Source organism: Bombina bombina, chromosome 4 (genome assembly GCF_027579735.1).
Source record: "Bombina bombina isolate aBomBom1 chromosome 4, aBomBom1.pri, whole genome shotgun sequence".
In the NCBI taxonomy this organism is placed as follows: domain Eukaryota; kingdom Metazoa; phylum Chordata; class Amphibia; order Anura; family Bombinatoridae; genus Bombina; species Bombina bombina.
Window position 1 is genome coordinate 603,115,125 of NC_069502.1, and position 23,332 is coordinate 603,138,456.

General features: G+C 41.1%; 1 protein-coding gene across 1 annotated transcript in view; it reads right to left on the bottom strand.

Annotated features, from left to right (window-relative positions):
* Positions 1–23,332, bottom strand: part of PREP (prolyl endopeptidase) — a 551,073-nt gene that overhangs the window by 42,096 nt on the left and 485,645 nt on the right. Inside the window, exons 13-14 of the mRNA XM_053710588.1 lie at positions 6,262–6,393; positions 5,364–5,520 (exon numbers count right to left, since the gene is read on the bottom strand). Coding sequence (XP_053566563.1) covers positions 5,364–5,520; positions 6,262–6,393 — 289 coding nt within the window. The remainder of the gene's footprint in view (positions 1–5,363; positions 5,521–6,261; positions 6,394–23,332) is intronic.

The following is a 23,332-nucleotide window of genomic DNA, read 5'->3' on the forward strand; positions in this document are numbered from 1 at the left end:
GACCTTGAATCAGAAGGTCCTGTCTCAGTGGCAGAGACCATGGTAGAAGAGATGACATGTCCACCAGGTCTGCATACCAAGTCCTGCGTGGCCACGCAGGCGCTATGAAAATCACTGATGCTCTCTCCTGTTTGATTCTGGCAATCAGACGTGGAAGGAGAGGGAAAGGTGGAAACACATAAGCCAGGTTGAACGACCAGGGTACTTCTAGAGCATCTATCAGTACAGCCTGAGGATCCCTTGACCTGGTAACGAGGAAGTTTGGCGTTCTAACGAGACGCCATCAGATCCAATTCTGGTATGCCCCATAGCCGAAACCAGTTGAGCAAACACCTCCGGATGGAGTTCCCACTCCCCCGGATGAAAAGTCTGACTTAGAAAATCTGCCTCCCAGTTCTCTACACCTGGGATATAGATCGCTGACAGATGGCAAGAGTGAGCCTCTGCCCATCAGATTATCCTTGAGACCTCCATCATCACTAAGGAACTCTTTGTTCCGCCCCGATGATTGATATAAGCCACAGTCGTGATGTTGTCCGACTGAAACCTGATGAATCTGGCCGAAGCCAGCTGAGGCCATGCCTGGAGAGCATTGAATATCGCTCTTAATTCCAGAATATTTATCGGTAGGAGAGCCTCCTCCCCAGTCCACAAACCCTGTGCTTTCAGGGAATTCCAGACTGCACCCCAGCCCAGAAGGCTGGCGTCTGTCGTCACTATAACCCATTCTGGCCTGCGGAAACACATTCCCTAGGACAGATGATCCGGTGACAACCACTAAAGAAGAGACTCTCTGGTCTCTTGATCCAGATTTATCTGAGGAGATAAATCCGCATAATCCCCATTCCACTGATTGAGCATGCATAGTTGCAGTGGTCTGAGATGCAAGCGAGCAAACTGAACTATGTCCATTGCCGCTACCAGACCGATTACCTCCATACAATGAGCCACTGACGGCCGAGGAATGGAATGAAGAGCTTGGCAGGTGGACAAAATCTTTGATTTCCTGACCTCCGCCAGAAATATTTTCATGTCCACTGAGTCTATCAGAGTCCCTAGAAATGAAACTCTTGTGAGGGGGGAAAAGAGAACTCTTTTTTACGTTCACCTTCCACCCGTGAGATCTTAGAAAGGCCAACACTAAGTCCGTGTGAGACTTGGCTAGTTGGAAAGTCGACGCTTGAATTAGAATGTCGTCTAGATAAGGCGCCACTGCTATGCCCCACGGCCTTAGAACCGCCAGAAGGGACCCTAGCACTTTTGTGAAGATTCGTGGCGCCGTGGCCAACACGAAAGGAAGAGCCACAAACTGATAATGCTTGTCCAGAAAGGCGAACCTGAGGAACTGGTGATGATTTTTGTGGATAGGAATGTTTAGATACGCCATCTTTAAGTCCACGGTGGTCATATATTGACCCTCCTGGATCAATGGTAAGATAGTCCGAATGGTCTCCATCTTCAAAGATGGAACTCTTAGGAATTGGTTTAGGATCTTGAGATCCAGAATTGGTCTGAAGGTTCCCGCTTTTTTGGGAACTAAAAACAGATTGGAGTAGAACCCCTGCCCCTGCTCTGCTTTTGGAACTGGGCAGATCCCTCCCATGGTAAAAAGTTCTTCTACACAGCGTAAGAACGCCTCTCTTTTTGTCGGGTTTACAGACAATTGAGAAAGATGGAACCTCCCCCTTGGAGGAGAATCCTTGAAATCTAGAAGCTATCCTTGGGTTACAATTTCTACTGCCCAGGAATCCTGAACGTCTCTTGCCCAGGCCTGAGCAAAGAGAGAGAGTCTGCCCCCTACTAGATCTGGTCCCGGATCGGGGGCTACCCCTTCATGCTGACTTAGTGGTAGCAGCAGGCTTTTTGGCCTGTTTACCCTTGTTCCAAGCCTGATTAGGTATCCAGGTTGGCTTGGATTGAGCAAAGTTCCCCTCTTGCTTTGCAGCAGTGGAAGAGGAAGTGGGACCACTCTTGAAGTTTGGTCCTTGTCTTAATTGACTTATCCTGAGGGAGGGTATGACCCTTCCCTCCAGTAATGTCTGAAATGATCTCTTTAAGTGCAGGCCCAAATAGGGTCTTACCTTTGAAAGGGATGGACAAAAGCTTAGATTTAGATGACACATCAGCTGACCAGGACTTAAGCCATAACGCTCTACGCGCTAAAATGGCAAAACCTGAATTCTTTGCCACTAACTTAGCAAGATGAAAAGTGGCATCTGTAATAAAAGAATTAGCTAATTTAAGAGCCTTAATTTTGTCCAGAATATCATCTAGTGGGGTCTCCATCTGAAGAGCCTCTTCTAGAGCCTCAAACCAAAAGGCAGCCGCAGTGGTTACAGGAACAATGCACGTTATAGGTTAAAGAAGAAAACCTTGATGAACAAAAATTTTCTTTAGGAGACCTTCTAATTTCTTATCCAAAGGATCAATGAAAGCACAATTGTCTTCAATAGGTATAGTCGTACGCTTAGCCAGAGTAGAAATAGCTCCCTCCACCTTAGGGACCGTCTGCCATGAGTCCTTTATGGTGTCAGAAATGGGAAACATTTTCTTAAAAACAGGAGGGGGAGAGAATGGAATACCTGGTTTATCCCACTCCTTAGTAACAATGTCCGAAATCCTCTTAGGGACCGGAAAAACATCAGTGTAAACAGGAACCTCTAAATATCTGTCCATTTTACACAATTTCTCTGGAACTACAATAGGGTCACAATCATCCAGAGTAGCTAAAACCTCCCTGAGTAATAAGCGGAGGTGCTCTAGCTTAAATTTAAATGCCGTCATATCTGAATCTGTCTGAGGGAACATCTTTCCTGAATCAGAAATCTCTCCCTCAGACAGCAAATCCCTCGTCCCTACCTCAGAACATTGTGAGGGAATATCAGATACGGCTAGTAAAGCGTCAGAAGGCTCAGCATTTGTTCTTAACCCAGAGCTACTGCGCTTCCCTTGCAACCCTGGCAGTTTAGATAAAACCTCTGTGAGGGTAGTATTCATAACTGAAGCCATATCTTGCAAGGTGAAAGAATTAGACGCACTAGAAGTACTTGGCGTCGCTTGTGTGGCGTTACTGGTTGTGATACTTCGGGAGAACTAGATGGCAAAACCTGATTTCCTTCTGTCTGAGAATCATTTAATGCCAAATTTTTATAAGTCAAAATATGCTGTTTGCAATTTATAGACATATCAGTACAAGTGGGACACATTCTAAGAGGGGGTTCCACAATGGCTTCTAAACAAATTGAGCAAGGAGTTTCTTCAGTGTCAGACATGTTTAACAGGCTAGTAAAGAGGCAAGCAAGCTTGGAAAACACTTTATTTAATGAAAAAAACACAATTTGCAAAAACGGTACTGTGCCTTTAAGAGAAAAAAAGGCATACACAAACTGCAAAACAGGTTAAAATTGCTTCAAATTTTCCGAAATTTTAACAGTGTACCCACTAAGCTTTAGAAGAAGGATTGCACCACAAGTAAATAAGCAATAAACCACCAAATGAAAAAAAAACAGATTTATAATTGTCTAAAACCGGTTAAAAACCCCTATTAGCACCTTGCCAAAGCTCTGCTGTGGCCCTACCTGCCCTTAGGGAATGATAATATGGGGTTAAAGCTTCGATTAGGCCCTCAGAAGACTATCAGGACCTCTGGAGAAGTTGCTTGCTGCTTGTCTGTATAACTAAATGCGCAACTGAGGCGCGAAAATAGGCCCCGCCCACCACACTCGATGTTGCTGGGGCCTACACAAATCTAACAAACCTAGTCTGAAAGCCATGTGGGTTATAACAACCCCAAAATAAGCCAAATTAACCCTCAAGCAAATGTCCCATTAAAATAAAAAACGTTACTCCCAGAACACACAAACGTTTGTCCCAATCTCTCATAAACAAACTGAGTGCCCCCAAAAAATAGCCCTTTATGCAAGCTAGTAAAGCCTTTTATAACACTAGGATTACTGCTTACCCTTTCCCTAATGGGGATACTGTCAGCCTTTCTGAGTTAACACAGTTTCTGCAGAAAATATGACTTAACATACCTCATTGCTGTATAGCAAGAAACCGTTCCTCACACTGAAGTTTTCCTGTACTCCTCAGCTTCTGTGGGAACAGCAGTGGACCTTAGTTACAAATGCTAAGATCATAATCCTCCAGGCAGAAATCTTCATCTATGTCCTGCCTGAGAGTAAATAGTACAACACCGGTACCATTTAAAAATAACAAACTCTTGATTGTAGATAAAATAAAACTAACATCTTAACACCTCTTTCACTTTACCCTTCCTGCTTAGAGCCGGCAACGAGAATGCCTGGGGGGTGGAGATAAGGGGGGAGCTATATAGACAGCTCTGCTGTGGTGCTCTCTTTGCCACTTCCTGTTAGGAAGGATAATATCCCACAAGTAAGGATGAATCCGTGGACTCGGTACATCATGCAAAAGAAATAGTAAAAATGTTTTGGTTGCATGCCCCTTTAAAGATACATGACAAAAATACTGCTTTAAATAATAAAATGTGTTGTAGTCTGAATGTTAACAGAACTTTGAATCAGCAGAAGACAACAACAAGAGGGAGAACAATATTTTTACTTTTACACTACTATACTACAAGCAACATAACTAAACCATAACTAAAATCAACAGGAGGATATGGGCTCCATGTACGAAGCAGCGAAAGCTGCTCCGGAGCCTTTGCGGGGCAGGTTCGCATATGCGAGCCTGCTTCCCGCAATGTAAGAAGCAGCGGTCATTAGAACGCTGCTTCCTACACCTTACGCCACCTCTTAGGTGGCGAGGCAAAATCACAGAGAGCACGCTCGCTCTCAGTGACCGACAGCCCCTTCAGTCGCGTGATTGGTCGCGCGATTGAAGGGGTGGGCATTACACACTCCGATGAGTGTGTAATGATACATACGGGCAAGCGGATCAACAGATCCGCAGCCCGTGTGTAGCGAAGGCGGGCGGACAGGTTTGCGAGTTAAGAAGCTGCCCGCCCGCCCGCCATTTAGTACATGGAGCCCTATGTATATAAAACCTCTAGAGAATTTGTCTGACGTTTCGATACACACACCTTAGTATATCCATAAGAATATATACATTTACTATCTTTGTCAAACTTTAATGTTTATATATATATATATATATATATATATATATATATATAGTGTATTTATTTGCATATAGCTATTTCAAATTAATTGAATTCTAGAACTCATATAATGTTGGCGTTTACATTTATTTATTTTGAATTGAGGTATACGTTCATTAACTTTAAGGCAAGGATAATTTATTTACTAGTACAATTGTGCAAATTAATATGAAAACTCTTTAAAAGCAGTTCTTCCATCATGCTTTAGCAAACAAGAACTTACTTGTACAACCATTCAAATTGTTCTTTGATGTCAGGGCAGCCAAAATCAGTTGTCCATGCATGCCCAATAGTGAATTTGTGGAATTTCAGCATGTCCATAACACCAACTTGAGCAATGGCGCATCCAAATAGATCAGGGCGCTGGTTGGCACAAGCAGCTACAAAACATCAACATACATATGTATATATTAGTTTTATAGAAAGGTAACAACACATGCACATTAAATGATATTAGTACTACAATATTAAATATTCATGTATAGATCATAGTATTTGCATTATCTTCACTGGCTATGTTAGAGCATGTAAATTTTAAACTAGTGACCCACTGACGCAATCAGCAGCAAGTACTGCACAGCTGTGATGCGCCACTATCGCTATTGATTGGGTCAGTTTCTGAATGGAACCAGCAGTGCTTTGTGGCTCCCAAGCGGTACTTAAACTATATGTTTAAGCCTTTGCTGTGGTTAAACACAAGGTTTCAGGACTGATAGTGTTAAAATCACATACTCTAATTAATTAGAAAATACTTTTGTTTCATAAGAATGACCCTTTAAGTCTCAAAGATGAGTGACAGGACAGATAATTTCTATTGACATAACAGGATTTTTCTTTTCTATCAATATACTACATTTTTTAATTAATATTGATATTCTTTATTTACAAATGCCATAATAAATATATATATATATATATATATATATACACACACACAAAAATATAACACTAAAATATATAGATAATTATGAAAAAATTAACATGACTCGGTTGCAATATACAAAAATCTATATAAAACATTGAAACACAATAAAAACCCCAAGGTACCAAAACATCAGTATTCAACCGAATTGAATAAACAATTGCATCTCTAGTTCTGTATAAGAAGCATAAAGACTTACCTACTAACAGGCCACCGTTTGAGCCACCATTAATAGTTATTCTCGGAGCACTGGAGTAACCTTCCTTGATTAAATATTCAGCAGCTGATTGAAAATCATCAAAACAGTTTTGCTTGTTTCCTAGGCTGCCAGCTTAAAAAAAAAAAGAAAAAAAAAAAAAAAGTTATATAACCAGGAATATCTGTATTGTACAAGACAGTTTTAATAATATCTGTAGTAATTAAATTTTAGGTGACACAAAAATATGTTCTGGGCATATTTAATGTTACATAGAATTAAAATGTCTACACAAATGTACTTTGATCTATAAAACAAACTTAATTACTCATTAAAGGGATACTGTACTCTGTAAAACTCCTTTCAATATGTAGACTATGTATTTCTGCATGAACAAAGTAAGTAAAAGGGCGGTTAAAAATTTTTTTTTTTTTTTTTCATAGTTTTTATTGGAGGTTCATAGTAAGGCATACATGAAACAAAGAAAAAACCAAGCATAAAAACAATAACATATAAGGTTTGTATGACACAAATCTATAAATACATAGAATAATTCAAAAGGACATTTTAGAGGTATAGCACACAGGTAAGCTGCCTAATATTCTTGAGTGCCTCCCAACTGCTACAAGAGGACGCTCTTGGACCTCAAACATATGTATATAAGAAATATATGAAAGGCTAATGCTCACAATGGAAACCACTTTTGGGTCTCCAAATAAGAACCTCATTTTTTATATATTTTGGTTCCCAACTTGAAGTAACAGGTAAGGTCAAAGAGAACACTAGCAATTAGAGTGCCAACTCCAGCCATTCAGTTACAAGTTAATTAGAATGTAGGTCTAAAAGATAAATAATTAAAGCTTTAAAGATCCCATGAGTTAGTTTGGACGGAAGGGAGAAGTAGGCGAGAAATAAATTAGCTAAAGGAGGTAAATTGGTGAGCTGACTGCAAGGGTGTATTGAAGACCATGAGGACAAATATGATGTTAAAGGTATGCACACCAACTTTGAGGAGAAGTAATCAGTAGATCATTATAAATAAGTATAACATTAGAACACAAGATGGGCAACACTGGTAACTGGGAGACTGATTATAGTTATGCAAGCCACATCCAAAACTGGGCTAGGTTTTAAAACTTTAAACTAAGGTATTTACATGCAAGTGAACCGAACCATCTATATCATAGTGTAAGTAAGTTTGCAAAAAGAACATACTATGGGCATGTGTATATAGTGCTGGGTACAACTTTATATAATGTTGCTCTCATCATCCCAAGAGGAGAGTATTGGTGCAGGACCTGCCTGCAACAGAAGAGCGGCCAAGGAAAGAGAGATACATCACAATAAAGGTCACATTATTAACAGAGAAAGTGTACATATTACATTTTTACGATTGCTAGATGCTTAATGTAACTACCCAGCCGATTAAACCTACAACAGGGGATCGCAACTGCCCAATATATTTATTTCCTGTAAGCTAGTCAGTTACTTATATCTAAGGCCAATATAAATGGCAATGTGAATAGAAGGGTTCACAACCTCATGTTCATGCCCAACAGTCCGAGTGCAGAAAACAAGGTATCATAAATAAGATAACAAACGTCCCAGTACCCATCATGTACTTAATGGTGAGTAAAACAAGCTGGTTAGTGACATATCCTATGAGAATAGGTCTCCAGCATTCTCCCACAGCAGCTAGCAAGACGCAAGATAGACAGCAAAAGTATCAGTCCCTGACTTGCGCTCCACTCATAAAGAGATCACGGACCTCCAGGATCCCATGTAAGGTATAGTGGGGCTGTGCAATAACCTAAGCGTAGCCTCTGCGAGAGTGGCAGTAATTGCCCTGGGTCTCCGAGAATCCCAACCCCTCTCAGGATAGTGATAAAGGGGTATGTAATGCACGGTGAGAGGTTGTAATAGCTACAATCCTTTCCTTTAGGGAACAGCGTCTGCAGGCTGAGCTCACCATCTATGCTGCTCTGCTGGTCAGTGAGTGGGAAATCAGCAATTGAAGGAGCGCAGGCCTGGTATAGAGATGTAGGATTTTTGAGGGCAGCCACAGTTCCGTTTGCCATCCTGCTCTCCTGCATGACAGCCGCCTCCCCATTCTTGCGCTCCGTTACCATAACAGGCTCATGAAATGTAGGGTGCAGACGCCGGGGCCCCAGGACGCCGCCGCCACCCCCATTATCTGACGAATCAGTCCAAAACGAGCAGGCTGAGGAGACAAGTAAGTGTCGCTGCTAGTAGGTGAATGGTAGAGCCTGCCTTCCAAGGCTGTGTGATGACTCAAGAGCAAGTTGCGCAGTTCCGTGGTTGGCGAGGTTATAGAAATTGCTTGCAGTGACTCGATAGTTGGAGAACCTGCAGGGTTTTGCGGAGCTTCCCTGCTTTTTAACGACAGAGGCAGATGATTGCCCTGCTGGGGGGTTTGAGTGGTAGGCCGCAACCTCTGATCCTTACCGGAGTGCTGCAAATAGCCTCAAATCTAGAAATAAGGATCATACACACTATAGGGTACTCATCTGTGTTAGTTTGGCACAAAAAAAATAAGTGTGATGTAGTTTTCAGTTTGCTCAATTGTTTTATGCCGGAAAAATTCCGTCATATGTCCTTAAGAGGTTAAATAGGAGCTTTTAGGTAGATTTGAGCTGATGATGAGGAGAGCTGATAAATATGCGACCAGTCATGGCCGCCTCCCGGAAGTTCCCCCCAGCGCGGTTAAAATTTGAAAACAAACTAATAAAAAAAACAGTTAGCAATAAAAAAAACCATCCCTATCATCAAAAAAAAACATAATTTATGCTTACCAGATAATTTAATTTCCTTCTGTACAAGGAGTCTCTATGGCTTCATTCCTTACTGTTGGGAAATACTGAACCTGGCCACCAGGAGGAGGCAAAGACACACCAGCCAAAGGCTTAAATACCTCTCCCACTTCCCCTATACCCCAGTCATTCTGCCCAGTCATTCTGCCGAGGGAACAAGGAACAATAGGAGAAATATCAGGTTATAAAAGGTGCCAGAAGAAAATTATAATTTAGGGGTCCGCCCATCGGAGAACACGGCAGGGGCCGTGGACTCTCCTTGTACAGAAGGAAATGAAATGATCTGGTAAGCATAATTTATGTTTTCCTTCTTAATACAAGGAGAGTCCACAACATCATTCCTTACTGTTGGGAAACATATACCCAAGCTCTAGAGAACACTGAATGAAACGGGAGGGACAAAAAGAAAGGTGGACCCTAATCTGAGGGCACCACAGCCTGCATAACCTCTCTTCCGAAGGCTACTTCAGCTGAAGCAAAAACATCAAACTTGAAAAATTTAGAAAAAGTGTGTAAGGAGGACCAGGTAGCCGCCTTACAAATCTGATCCATAGAGACCTCGTTCTTAAAGGTATACTAACCCCAAATTTTTTCTTTCATGATTCAGATAGAGCATGCAATTTTAAGCAACTTTCTAATTTTCTCCTATTATCAATTTTTCTTTGTTCTCATGTTATCGTGATTTGAAAAAGCAGTAATGAAAGGTTAGGAGCCGGCCCATTTTTAGTTCAGCACCTGGGTAGCGCTTGCTGATTGGTTTGCTACATTTAGCCACAAATCAGAAAGTGCTACACAGGTCCGGCTCTAAAGCTTACAGAACTGTTTTTTTTTTTTTTTATTGAGGTTGTGCGGAATAATACAAATTATGTGAAATAACAGAACATAAGACAAACTAAAAATAATTCACAATATAAATAATACAATACTGAAGACTGGAACCTCTCATTTTTTTAACACGGCCTAAAGAAAGCATGTTTCCTCACTTGACATTGAAGGCAACTCTTGTGCCTCTCAAAACGGCAACAGACTCTGAGGGAGGAAATTGATTAGATTGAACAGTTACATTTAGACCTATAAGCGTAGATTAGGGTGATAATGAACAAATGAAGTGATAACCACAGTGAAGGTATTATTCCCAAATGGAGATAACATGATGAAACAAACAATCAGAGACTCTTCTTGAGAGTTATGTTAATCAGCCCTGCTGAATAGAATGTAGTAGTTAGAGTCACCACTGTGGTAATATGTAAAAGTGAATGCTAGGGGGGTAATTATGTTGCGGCATGGGCAAGATAAGCCGCACAGTTAAACCTCCTAAATTAGGTGGTATATATTGTGTGTGTGTGTGGGGGGGGGTTGAGTACTATGATTAAACGATATAGCGTAGAAAACTTTTGAAATGCAGGGTATCAACTATAGGTAGATAAGGCAACCCTCAAGGGTTTATGCTATGTGTTGGCAACTAAAAATTCAATGGTTACTATAATGGAAACATCAATTAACTGCTAAAATTGTACGTGCATAGTAAGCCCTCTCAAAGCTCTTAACAAGATAAATAGGGCAGAGGATCAAAATCTGTGGAGGCTGACCTAATGGTGCTGTGCATGGTGACAAGAGGTAACATATTAACAGCATATCTTAAACCTATCAAAGTGTACAGAAATACAAAGGCACATTAAACACTTTAGATATATATCAAGGTTGAGAGAAATTAGCCTGGCAAAGTTTAATAATCCCCTGTCATATAGTGGTCAGTGAGCTAATCTGGCCGTATCCCATGCCCGCAATAGTTACTGCAGCGTGAAAGTTCCTTATTAAAAGCAAAACTGCACCATCTCGGCCGCCGATGGCACAGCAAGACTGAATTATATTAGTGGAAAAAGGAAACTGTGATAGGAACCCCCATTCAGTAAGACTATAAGGCAATCTTACAATTCAAATTGAGTAACTTAGAGTAATGGCCCAAAGGTTATTGGCTGTTTACCTGTATAGATTGTGTGATCGCAAGTAAAATCCTCACTAGATTTACCTTAATTTATAAACTAGCCTATTAGTTTTGTTAGGAGTAAGCTATTCGTCATAATCTAAGAGTATAGATAAGACCACGATGTACACATTTTCAAGGCATTATAACTCGCACATAGATGTATCCTAATTAACTCCAAAAGTCAAGGTCACTCCAGCATACACACATTTTCATATATACAAACGAAAAATGGTAAACATATGATAAGAATCATCAACAGTCCAGCGACACCGCTATTGAACAGCCATGCAGTTTTTTTTTTTGTTGTTTTTTTTTTTTTTTTTTAGTAACAAAGTTCTAGTGTTGGTACTCAGACATGAACAGTTCTAGCCTGCTTCAGGGTGGAACGAGGACAGTTAGCAGCAAATGGCTCATGGAGTGTAAGGGTCACGTTGAAGGCATAAAAAACAAAAGATATGGGTAGTGGATGGATAGATCACCAGTCAGCTTGGCAGCCTTTTTATCCTTTAGTGCTAAAAATAATATAATGGTATCAGCAAGTGTCTTGTGTATCAGAAGATAATTATCTCTCATAACCTATAAACACATTATTTAGAGAGCCAGCTGTGGGGTATGAAAGATAAGCAAGAAGGAGGCGCCCATCATAACTTGATAAACTATAACAATGGTAATCTCCAAACATATAACTGTTAAACTTAACATTTCCATAACGTAATTGTGATGGGACCCTATGGAGCAGTTAATATAAATATAATCCCAGAGCTTCCATGAGTATTGTAGTTTAATATATGCATTGTTACATTGAGCAGACCTAGTCAGTATGAGGATAAATGTTCAGACTAAATATATGTTCCACATACACTGCAGGTCAGGGGCCGCAGACAGGGTTATCGGGAGCTCCAGACTAGCCTATGCCACTTCTGAGGTCACCAGGAACATATGGCCCTGTGACACCCACCAACTCTCAGTGTCCTGTTTAGCCTTGATCACTCCTGCTCCAACATCGCTGAGCAAGGGGAAAGCCCCACAGACATGGTCGCGGTCTGCAGATTTCACATGTCCGGCCGCTGCAGGTAAGTTTAGGAGCGAGGTCAGAGTATTTCCAAAGTTTCGGATCTCATCGGGCAGCTTAGGGTCAAAGTGTATAGCAAGATATTCACCATCCTCCGCCCTAGAAAATGTGTGTGCCTCTCGAGTAGCTTGGTCTCTGGAATGGTGGTTGAACGATTAGCCATGTTGGTTTGGGTCAAGCAGGCGGCACAATGTCCCATGGATTAGTGTACCACTGGCAGTACTCTGATCTAAAATTGTGTTGGGACTAGTTAGGCTGAGGGTAACATGCTCAGGAGCATTGGTTATACTGCAACATTCAAGGAGTGTTGCTTCCATTCTGGTGAAGTGCTCAGATAGGAGCTGCGCCACATCCTCCACCCAGAAGTTCAGGGCCTCTATTCCGGCCATGTTATTATAGAGCTTCTGTCATCCAGTGATAGCCACTTGAGCGCTTGCAGGGACTCGTAGGATAATTAGAGATCAAGGGATTCTCTTGTGGTATGAGAGAATTTGGTCCCAAGGGTAGATAAATGAAATTTTAGTCTTATTAGAGCCGGGAGCTCCATTCATGCACGTCTGGCTCCCTTGGAAGTTGGCTCCGCCCCCAGAACTACTTTTTCAAATCAAGATAGCATGAGAACAAAGAAACATTTATAATAAGAGTAAATTAGAAAGGTGCTTAAAATCTCATGCTCTATCTAAATCGTGAAAGAAAAAAATTGGGTTTAGTATCCCTTTAAAGGCTTCCAAAATCCCAAGCCGCTACAGATGCGGAAGTGGCTGCCGAGTCCGGGGGAGAACAGAGCATACCAAATGCTTAGGCTGCAGGGGTGCAAGCTGCCAGTTAAGCGGCCGGTGTGACCGCAAATTCCAACAGAAAAAAAGAGAATAGGCAGCTGCACAAAAGAGTGAATAAATGTGAGGGCTGGCAAAACAAGGTAAAAACAAATAACCTTTATTAGACCATTAAAAATACTTAGGCAGTACAGGGCACACAAACTCCCTGACTAGTTTCGTGCTCTGTTGAGCACTTAATCATAGGGTGAGTTTGCATTAGTGTTCATAGCCTATTTAAAGGCACAGAACACCTGAAAGAAATTGTACATTAAAAACAAAAACAATGATAAAACAATGGCAGAATATACCTAATTGCTAACACTATGTGTGTGGAAATGAAAAAAAGTAAAGACAAACAATTGAGCAAACCACAGTACATAAGGACCAAATTAATTCACATGATTATAGTCATATTCACATTGCAAGCAATATTATCATACCTTTTTTATATCTTTTTTATATTCAATACTTCATCTATATTTACTTACACTGTATTAGAGATATGCTTCATATTGATGCTATTTATAATACCTATATTGGGACAAAAGGCTGAATAGCAAAAAATGTTTAAACAATGTTTGTCTCTAACAAAAAGTGTAAACCAAACTGATACTGAAAAATATTGTTGATATGTAAATATGAATACCACTTAAAGGACAAAAAATTCCAATAAGTGGTACCCATACAAACCAACAAAAACAGAAACAAAGTTTAAAGCTAAAACCGAAAGACTAGAAAATGCCCATAAAGGGGATAGATACAAGAAAACCCCTTCTAGGGGATAAATAAAATAACATATCAAATAGATAAACCTAAATGCCCATATAGGGGATAGACAGTTATAATAACCCATAAAGGGGATAGACATTGTGTTTAGCATCATAACGTGGGAATAAAGAAATAAATTTAACTAACCAAATTCACATTTCATTTCTCAACAAAATAGCTCATGTCCCATTCTCTGTTTAGACCCAGGGGGGTTATAGTTCTTAATTTGTATATCCAATACAATTCTTGCTTAAGCAACAAACTACCCCTACCACCCCCCCTAGGTGTAAACATAACATGGTCTATAACCTGAACCTTCATATCAAAAATGTTAGTCATATGTACCAAATTAAAATGTCTGGCTATTGCTGATTCTTTAACATATTCTTTAGTGTCCCTAACATGTTCTCTGATTCTTGACCTAAGTTCCCTACTTGTTTGACCTGTGTATTGCAGGTTGCAAAGTTTGCACTCTAGGAGATAGACCACAAAAGTTGTTCTACAGTTAGCGTAGAATTTGTGTTTGAACTCTTCTCCTGTCTTGCTGCTCCTGAAACCATCACCCACATGTACAAAACCACAAGTTATGCATGAACCATGGCCACATTTATAATTTCCTCTTCTCCTAATCCAATCGCTCTTATCTGGGTTATTGGAACGGATTAAATTTGGGGACAATTTAGATGCTAATGTAGGCGCTCTTTTCGGTACAAATTTTAATGAACAAATTATAGGTCTTAAAACATCATCATTCTCTAACAAATGAAGATTTCTCTTTAGTATGGAACAAACCTGATAGTATTCTTTAGAGTATTCAGTTGAGAATACTACAGTATCAGGTTTTATGATGTTTTGTTTCCTCGTCCCTCTCATTAGTTCTTGCTGTGATTTTGTCTCACCTCATTGAGAACCTCATTCAAGAGGTTTTCGGCATAACCCCTTGCTTTAAGGCGCTCAATGAGGGTTTTGGCTTGTGCATCAAAATGACTATCTGAGTTTGTATTTCTTCGAAGTCTCATAAGTTGACCTCTGGGAATTGACCGTACCAAATGTGGTGGATGACATGATTCAGCATGTAGAATGGTATTCCCAGCTGTCAACTTACGATAAGTATCACTGATCACTATACCTGTTTCAAAGTCACCATATAGAGTAAGATCCAAAAAATTCACCACATTCTCGTACACATCTCCCACAAATTTTATATTAAACTCATTTAAACACAAGTAACGTAGGAAATCCTCATACACAAAAGGTTCCTTGACTATGAAAATCAAATCGTCAATGAAACGCATGTAGAAAACTATGTTTTCTTTAAATGGATTACTCTCAGTGTATAAGTAAAGATCCTCCCATAAACCCACATACAGGTTCGCGAATGAGGGGGCAAATTTAGCCCCCATGGCAGTTCCGCAAACCTGTATGTGGAATTCTCCATTGAACATAAAAAAATTATGTTTCAATAGAAACTCAATTACTTCACATAGTATAAGTCTTACATCCTCCGTAAATCTGGTGTGCTTGTCAAAAAAGTACCTGATTGCTCGTATCCCTGTGTGGTGGGGTATGCTTGAGTAAAGTGCAGTGGCGTCCACCACTACCCACTTATACTCCTTTTCCCACTTAAGATTCTTAAGCATCTGTAAGAGATGTGTCGAATCTCTCAAGTAACTCTTGAGACCCCTCACCAGGGGCTGCAAAATAGAATCAATCCACTCTGAGGTGGGTTCAAGCAATGACCCAATCCCGAGACCAATATAGGTATTATAAATAGCATCAATATGAAGCATATCTCTAATACAGTGTAAGTAAATATAGATGAAGTATTGAATATAAAAAAGATATAAAAAAGGTATGAGAATATTGCTTGCAATGTGAATATGACTATAATCATGTGAATTAATTTGGTCCTTATGTACTGTGGTTTGCTCAATTGTTTGTCTTTACTTTTTTTCATTTCCACACACATAGTGTTAGCAATTAGGTATATTCTGCCATTGTTTTATCATTGTTTTTGTTTTTAATGTACAATTTCTTTCAGGTGTTCTGTGCCTTTAAATAGGCTATGAACACTTATGCAAACTCACCCTATGATTAAGTGCTCAACAGAGCACGAAACTAGTCAGGGAGTTTGTGTGTTCCCTGTACTGCCTAAGTATTTTTAATGGTCTAATAAAGGTTATTTGCTTTTACCTTGTTTTGCCAGCCCTCACATTTATTCACTCTTTTGAGCAGCTGCCTATTCTCTTTTTTTCTATCCCTTTAAAGGCCCAAGAGGAAGCCACTGCTCTAGTAGAATGAGCCGTAATTCTCTGAGGAGGTCTATGTCCCGCTGTCTCATAAGCTAAGCGGATAAGACTCCTCAACCAAAAAGATAAGGAAGTCGAAGAGACCTTCTGGCCCTTACGCTTCCCAGAATATGCCACAAACAAGGAAGAAGTTTGTCTAAAAGCCTTAGTAGCTTGAAGATAAAACTTCAAGGCATGAACCACGTCCAAATTATGAAGTAAACGTTCCTTCGAAGGAGGAGGATTAGGACACAAGGAAGGGACCACAATCTCTTGTATGATGTTGAGGTCTGACACGACTTTAGGGAGAAATCCTTACTTAGTACGTAGGATAGCCTTATCCGAATAGACCAGCAGATAAAGAGGCTTACATTGCAAAGCGTCAACTTCAGATACTCTGCACGCTGAAGCAATAGCCAGTAGAAAGAGAATCTTCCAGGACAACAACTTAATATCAATTTCATGCATAGGCTCAAATGGAACCCGTTGCAAACCCTTAAGAACCAGATTCAAACTCCAAGGGGGAGCCGAAGATCGGAACACAGGTCTGATCCTAATCAAAGTCTTAACAAAAGACTGAACATCTGGAACCTCAGAGAGCCTCTTGTGCAGTAAAACAGACAAAGCCGAAATCTGTCCCCTCAGGAAACTGGCCTAAAGACCCTTCTCCAGACCATCCTGGAGAAAAAACAGAATCTTGGCAACCTTAACCTTACGCCAAGGAAATTTGCGCTCTTCACACCAGAATGAGTAGGGTCTCCACACCTTATGATAGATGCGATGAGTAATCGGCTTAAAAGCTTGAATGAGAGTATCAATAACTCTCTCAGAAAAAACTCTCTTGGCTAGGACTAAGCGTTCAATCTCCACGCAGTCAGCCTCAGAGAATCTAGATTTTGATGAACAAAAGGACCTTGTTCCAGCAGATCCCTGTGACAAGGTAACTTCCATGGAGGAGAAGATGACATCCTCACTAGGTCTGCAAACCACATCCTTTGCGGCCATGATGGAGCAATCAGTATTACTGACGCCTGCTCCTGTTTGATGAGGGCCACTACCCGAGGAAGGAGTGGTAATGGCGGAAAAAGGTATATTAGATTGAACCTCCAAGGTACCGCTAATGCATCTATTAGCTCCACCTGAGGATCCCTGGACCTCGACCCGTATCTGGGTAGTTTGGTATTGAGAAGAGATGCCATGAGATCTATTTACGGCACCCCCTGCCTGAAGCATATCTCCGCAAACACTTCGGGATGGAGAGACCATTCCCCTGGATGAAGTGATTGTCTGCTGAGAAAATCCGCTTCCCAGTTGTCCACACCCGGAATGTGGATCACTGACAGCGAACAGCTGCGGGCCTCCACCCACTCCAGAATCCGAGATACTTCCCTCATCGCAAGGGAGCTTCTCGTTCCCCTCTGATGATTGATGTAAGCCACCGAGGTAATATTGTCTGATTGGAATCTGATAAACCAGGACAAACACAGAAGAGGCCGAGCCTTCAGAGCATTGTAGATTTCTCGAAGTTCCAAAATGTTGATCGGGAGGAAGTGTTCCTCCTGTGACCACAGGCCCTGTGCCTTCTTGGCACCCCAAACAGCTAACCATCCTGAAAGGCTCATGTCCTTAGTCACAATCTCCCAGGATGGTCTGAGAAAGATAGTCCCTCAGGACAGATGATCTAGACAGAGCCACCAAGAGAGAAATTCTCTCGACCAGTTGTCCAGGGAAGTCTGTTAAGACAGATCCAAATGATCGCCATTCCACTGCCTCAGCATGCACAGCTGTAGCGGTCTGAGACGGAACCTGGCAAAAGGAATTATGTCCATACTCGACACCATGAGACCAATTACCTCCATACACTGAGCCACAGATGGCCTTAAGGAGGTTTGGAGAGCAAGACATGCTGAAGCTAGCTGACACCGTCTCTGGTCGGTTAGAAAAATCATCATAGATTCTGAATCTATTATAGTGCCCATGAAGTCTACCCTGGTGCTTGGAATGAGAGAACTCTTCTCTAAGTTTATCTTCCATCCATGTGATCGAAGAAGAGAGAGAAGAAAAAACGAATGGTCCTCTGCTAGACAAAAGGATGATGCTTGAACCAGAATGTCGTCCAAGTAGGGAGCTACTGCTATACCTTGGGTTCTTGCGACAGCCAGAAGAGCTCCTAGAACCTTTGTAAATATTCTTGGGGCCGTAGCTAGACCAAACGGAAGTGCAATGAACTGGAAGTGCTGATCCAGGAAAGCAAACCTTAGGAACTGGAAGTGGTCCCTGTGGATTGGAAAGTGAATGTAGGCATCCTTCAGATCTATAGTGGTCATGAACTGTCCTTCCTGAACTAGAGGAAGAATGAACCTTATTGTTTCCATCTTGAATGAGGGGACATTTAGAAACTTGTTTAAGCACTTTAGGTCTAGAATTGAGTCGGAAAGTTCCCTCCTTTGGGACCACAAACAGGTTTAAGTAGTATCCCAAACCTCTTTCTGCGATAGGAACCGGGACAATCACCCCTAAGGAGGACAGATCCTGCATGCACCCCAGAAAGGCTTCCCTCTTTTCTGGTTTTAAAGACAGGCTTGAGAGGCTTGGGTGGATGAGATTTGAAACCTATCTTGTATCCCTGAGCTATTACCTCCAGGACCCCTGAATCCTGCACGTCCCTGAACCAACCATCAGAAAACAGCGACAGTCTGCCCCCTACACGATCCAGCTGTGGATAGGGGGCCATCCATTCATGTCGACTTGTTCTCGGCGGGCTTCTTGTTCTGCTTGGATTTATTCCAGGATTGAGCCGGCTTCCAAGTGCTCTTGGTTTGCTCGGGTTTAGAGGAGGACTGCTGACGTTGGGACTTTTCAGAACGAAAATTAGATCCTTGTCCCTTAGATTTGTTCTTTTTATCCTGCGGTAAGAAGGCACCCTTGCCCCCTGAAACCGTGGAAATAATGGAGTCCAGGCCTGGACCAAATAAAATGTTTGGATCCTATGATTAATGATCCTATGATTAAGGATTAAGTGCCTGGTGTGGCACGAAACTAGTCAGGACAATTTTAGCTATGTACTTTGGTTTTTAAACCTAAAAAAGTAATTTTAGTTTTAAACAGCCTTTCTTTCATGTAATTAGCAAGAGTCCATGAGACCCTCACCACACCCACAATTCAGTTTTACAAACTTTGCCTCCCATGGAGGTGGTGAAGTTTGTGCTAGATTCTACGTTGATATGCGCTTCGCAGCAGGCTGAAGCCCGGTTTTCCTCTCAGAGTGCAGTGAATGTCAGAGGGATGTGAAGAGAGTATTGCCTATTTGAATACAATGGTCTTCCTCTAGGGGATCTATTTTATAGGTTCTCTGTTATTGGTCGTAGAGATTTCTTCTCCTACCTCCCTTTTCAGATCGACAATATACTCTTATATACCATTACCTCTACTGATTCTCGTTTCAGTACTGGTTTGGCTATCTACTATATGTAGATGAGTGTCTTAGGGTAAGTAAGTCATTTTATTTATGACACACTAAGCTATGGTTGGGCACTTTATATGTAAAGTTCTAAATATATGTGTTTAAACTTATATTTGCCATGATTCAGGATAATCAGTATTCCTTCATTCAGACTGTCAGTTTCATTATTTGGGATAATGCATATGAATAAATAATTTTTTTCTTACCTTAAAAATTTTCAATTGACTTTTTTCCCTGCGGGCTGTTAGGCTCGAAAGGGCAGAAAAGGCTTCAATTTATTGCGTCATTCTTGGAGCGAACTTTTTTGGCGCAAAATTCTGTCATTTCTGGCGCCATAGTTGACGTCGGAAGTTTGTTTGTGGTTACGTTATTTTTTTTGACGTATGTGTGTTACAGACATTTTTTTGCGCCAAACAATGTGGGCGTCGTTTTTGACATCAGAGTATGTGGCGTCATACTTGGCGCCAAAAAATATGGGCGTTGTATTTGGCGCCAATAATGTGGGTGTCATACTTGGTGCCAAAAAATGTGGGCGTCATTCTGGTCTCCACCTTTTTTCACATTATTTAAGTCTCACTTTTTCATTGCTTCTGGTTGATAGAGGCTTGTTTATTTTGCATCTTTTCCCATTCCTGAAACTGTCATTTAAAGGGACATTCAACACTCGACATAACATTGTTCTATATGAAAAAATTAAAAGACAAGATCCGCCTGCAACGTACCCCCTTGCTCTTACTTCCTTCCTTCACCTCTTAATCGTGTACGATAAATTCTATATTTGGATGTTAATATGGCTGCCTAACTCCCCCCACCGTTACGTTTGCAGCTTCTTTTTGAAACGAGCAGCCAATCCTGTTCTATTCCTCGGACTGAAATTGATAGCGCGTTGCGCGTTCACGGAACTTTGCGCATGCGTATTAAGCTAGAAACCTAAAAGCTGAACGATTGCGCTCGGTTTGTAACAAATGCGCATGGGCGATGACGTAGTAAGAGCGTCATCGGAAAATAACATGAACGTGTATGAAGGGATGAGTGATGGGGAAGAAGCATGAAGGGGAGGAGTTAGGCGGCCATATTTAGTTATAACGGAATGGTATAACGATCAGCATTACTGGGACGTGAGTTATGGAAACAAGGCTGGGATGTGGAGCAGGGGGCTATTGGATTAGGTTTAAAAAAAATGACATCATGTTATAGCGGGTGTTGAATGTCCCTTTAAGGAATTTGATAATTTTGCTTTATATGTTGTTTTTTCTATTACATATTGCAAGATGTCACAACCTGACCCTGGATCAGAATCTACTTCTGGAAAGACGCTGCCTGATGCTGGTTCTACCAAAGTTTTGTGCATTTGTTGTAAACTTTTGGTAACTGTTCCTCCGGCTGTAGTTTGTGTTAGTTGTCATGATAAACATTCTAACGCAGATAGTGTCTCCATTAGTAATAATCCTTTACCTGCTGTTTTTCCTTCAACATCTAATGTTCAGGATGTCCCTGTTAATGTAAAAGAATTACGCTTAGATTTAGAATTTGGCGTTAGCCGTCAAAACCAGCATTAGAGGCTCCTAACGCTGGTTTTGGGCTACCGCTGGTATTTAGAGTTGTGTAGGCAAGGGTCTAACGCTCACTTTGCAGCCGCGACTTTTCCATACCGCAGATCCCCCTACGCCATTTGCGTATCCTATGTTTTCAATGGGATCTTTCTTACGCTGGTATTTAGAGTCTTGGCTGAAGTGAGCGTTAGAAATCTAATGACAAAACTCCATCCGCAGAGAAAAGCCAGGAGTTAAGAGCTTTCTGGGCTAACGCCGGTTCATAAAGCTCTTAACTACTGTGCTCTAAAGTACACTAACACCCATAAACTACCTATGCACCCCTAAACCGAGGTCCCCCCACTATAATAATTTTTTTAACCCCTAATCTGCTGACCGCACACCACCACCACCTACATTATCCCTATGTACCCCTAATCTGCTGCCCCTAACACCGCCGACCCCTATATTATATTTATTAACCCCTAATCTGCCCCCCACAACATCGCTGCTACCTTACCTACAATTATTAACCCCTAATCTGCCGACCGGACCTCACCGCTACTATAATAAAGTTATTAACCCCTAATCCGCCTCACTAACCCTATAATAAATAGTATTAACCCCTAATCTGCCCTCCCTAACATCACCGACACCTAACTTCAAGTATTAACCCCTTATCTGCCGACTGGACCTCACCGCTACTCTATTAAATTTATTAACCCCTAAAGCTAAGTCTAACCCTAACACTAACACCCCCCTAAGTTAAATATAATTTTTATCTTACGAAATAAATTAACTCTTATTAAATAAATTAATCCTAATTAAAGCTAAATACTTACCTGTAAAATAAACCCTAATATAGCTACAATATAAATTATAATTATATTGTAGCTATTTTAGGATTAATATTTATTTTACAGGCAACTTTGTATTTATTTTAACCAGGTACAATAGCTAATAAATAGTTAATAACTATTTAATAGCTACCTAGTTAAAATAATTACAAAATTACCTGTAAAATAAATCCTTACCTAAGTTACAATTAAACCTAACACTACACTATCATTAAATTAATTAAATAAAATACCTACAATTATCTACAATTAAACCTAACACTACACTATCAATAAATTAATTACAGAAAATACCTACAAATAAATACAAATAAACTAACTAAAGTACAAAAAATAAAAAAAGAACTAAGTTACAAAATTTTTTAAAAATATTTACAAACATTAGAAAAATATTACAACAATTTTAAGCTAATTACACCTACTCTAAGCCCCCTAATAAAATAAAGCCCCCAAAAATAAAAAAATGCCCTACCCTATTCTAAAATACAATCGATCGGTCCACAAGAGGCTCCTCCGAAGTCTTCATCCAAGCCCAAGCGGGGGCTGAAGAGGTCCATGATCCAGCTGAAGTCTTCATCCAAGCGGGAGCTGAAGAGGTCCATGATCGGGCTGATGTCTTCATCCAAGCGGCATCTTCAATCTTCTTTCTTCCGGATCCATCTTCATCCCGCCGACGTGGAACATCCTTCTTCAACGAAGACTTCCCGACGAATGACGGTTCCTTTAAGGGACGTCATCCAAGATGGCGTCCCTCGAATTCCGATTGGCTGATAGGATTCTATCAGCCAATCGGAATTAAGGTAAGAAAATTCTGATTGGCTGATGGAATTAGCCAATCAGATTCAATTTCAATCCGATTGGCTGAACCAATCAGCCAATCAGATTGAGCTCGCATTCTATTGGCTGTTCCGATCAGCCAATAGAATGCGAGCTCAATCTGATTGGCTGATTAGATCAGCCAATCGGATTGAACTTGAATCTGATTGGCTGATTCCATCAGCCAATCAGAATTTTCCTACCTTAATTTCGATTGGCTGATAGAATCCTATCAGCCAATTGGAATTCGAGGGACGCCATCTTGGATGACGTCCCTTAAAGGAACCGTCATTCGTCGGGAAGTCGTCGGTGAAGAAGGATGTTCCGCATCGGCGGGATGAAGATGGATCCGGAAGAAAGAAGATTGAAGACTTCAGCCGGATCATGGACCTCTTCAGCTCCCGCTTGGATGAAGACTTCAGCCGGATCATGGACCTCTTCAGCCCCCGCTTGGATGAAGACTTCAGCCGGATCATGGACCTCTTCAGCTCCCGCTTGGATGAAGACTTCAGCCGGATCATGGACCTCTTCAGCCCCCGCTTGGGTTTGGATGAAGACTTCGGAGGAGCCTCTTGTGGACCAATCGGTGATACCCGGTGTGGTGAAGATAAGGTAGGATGATCTTCAGGGGCTTAGTGTTAG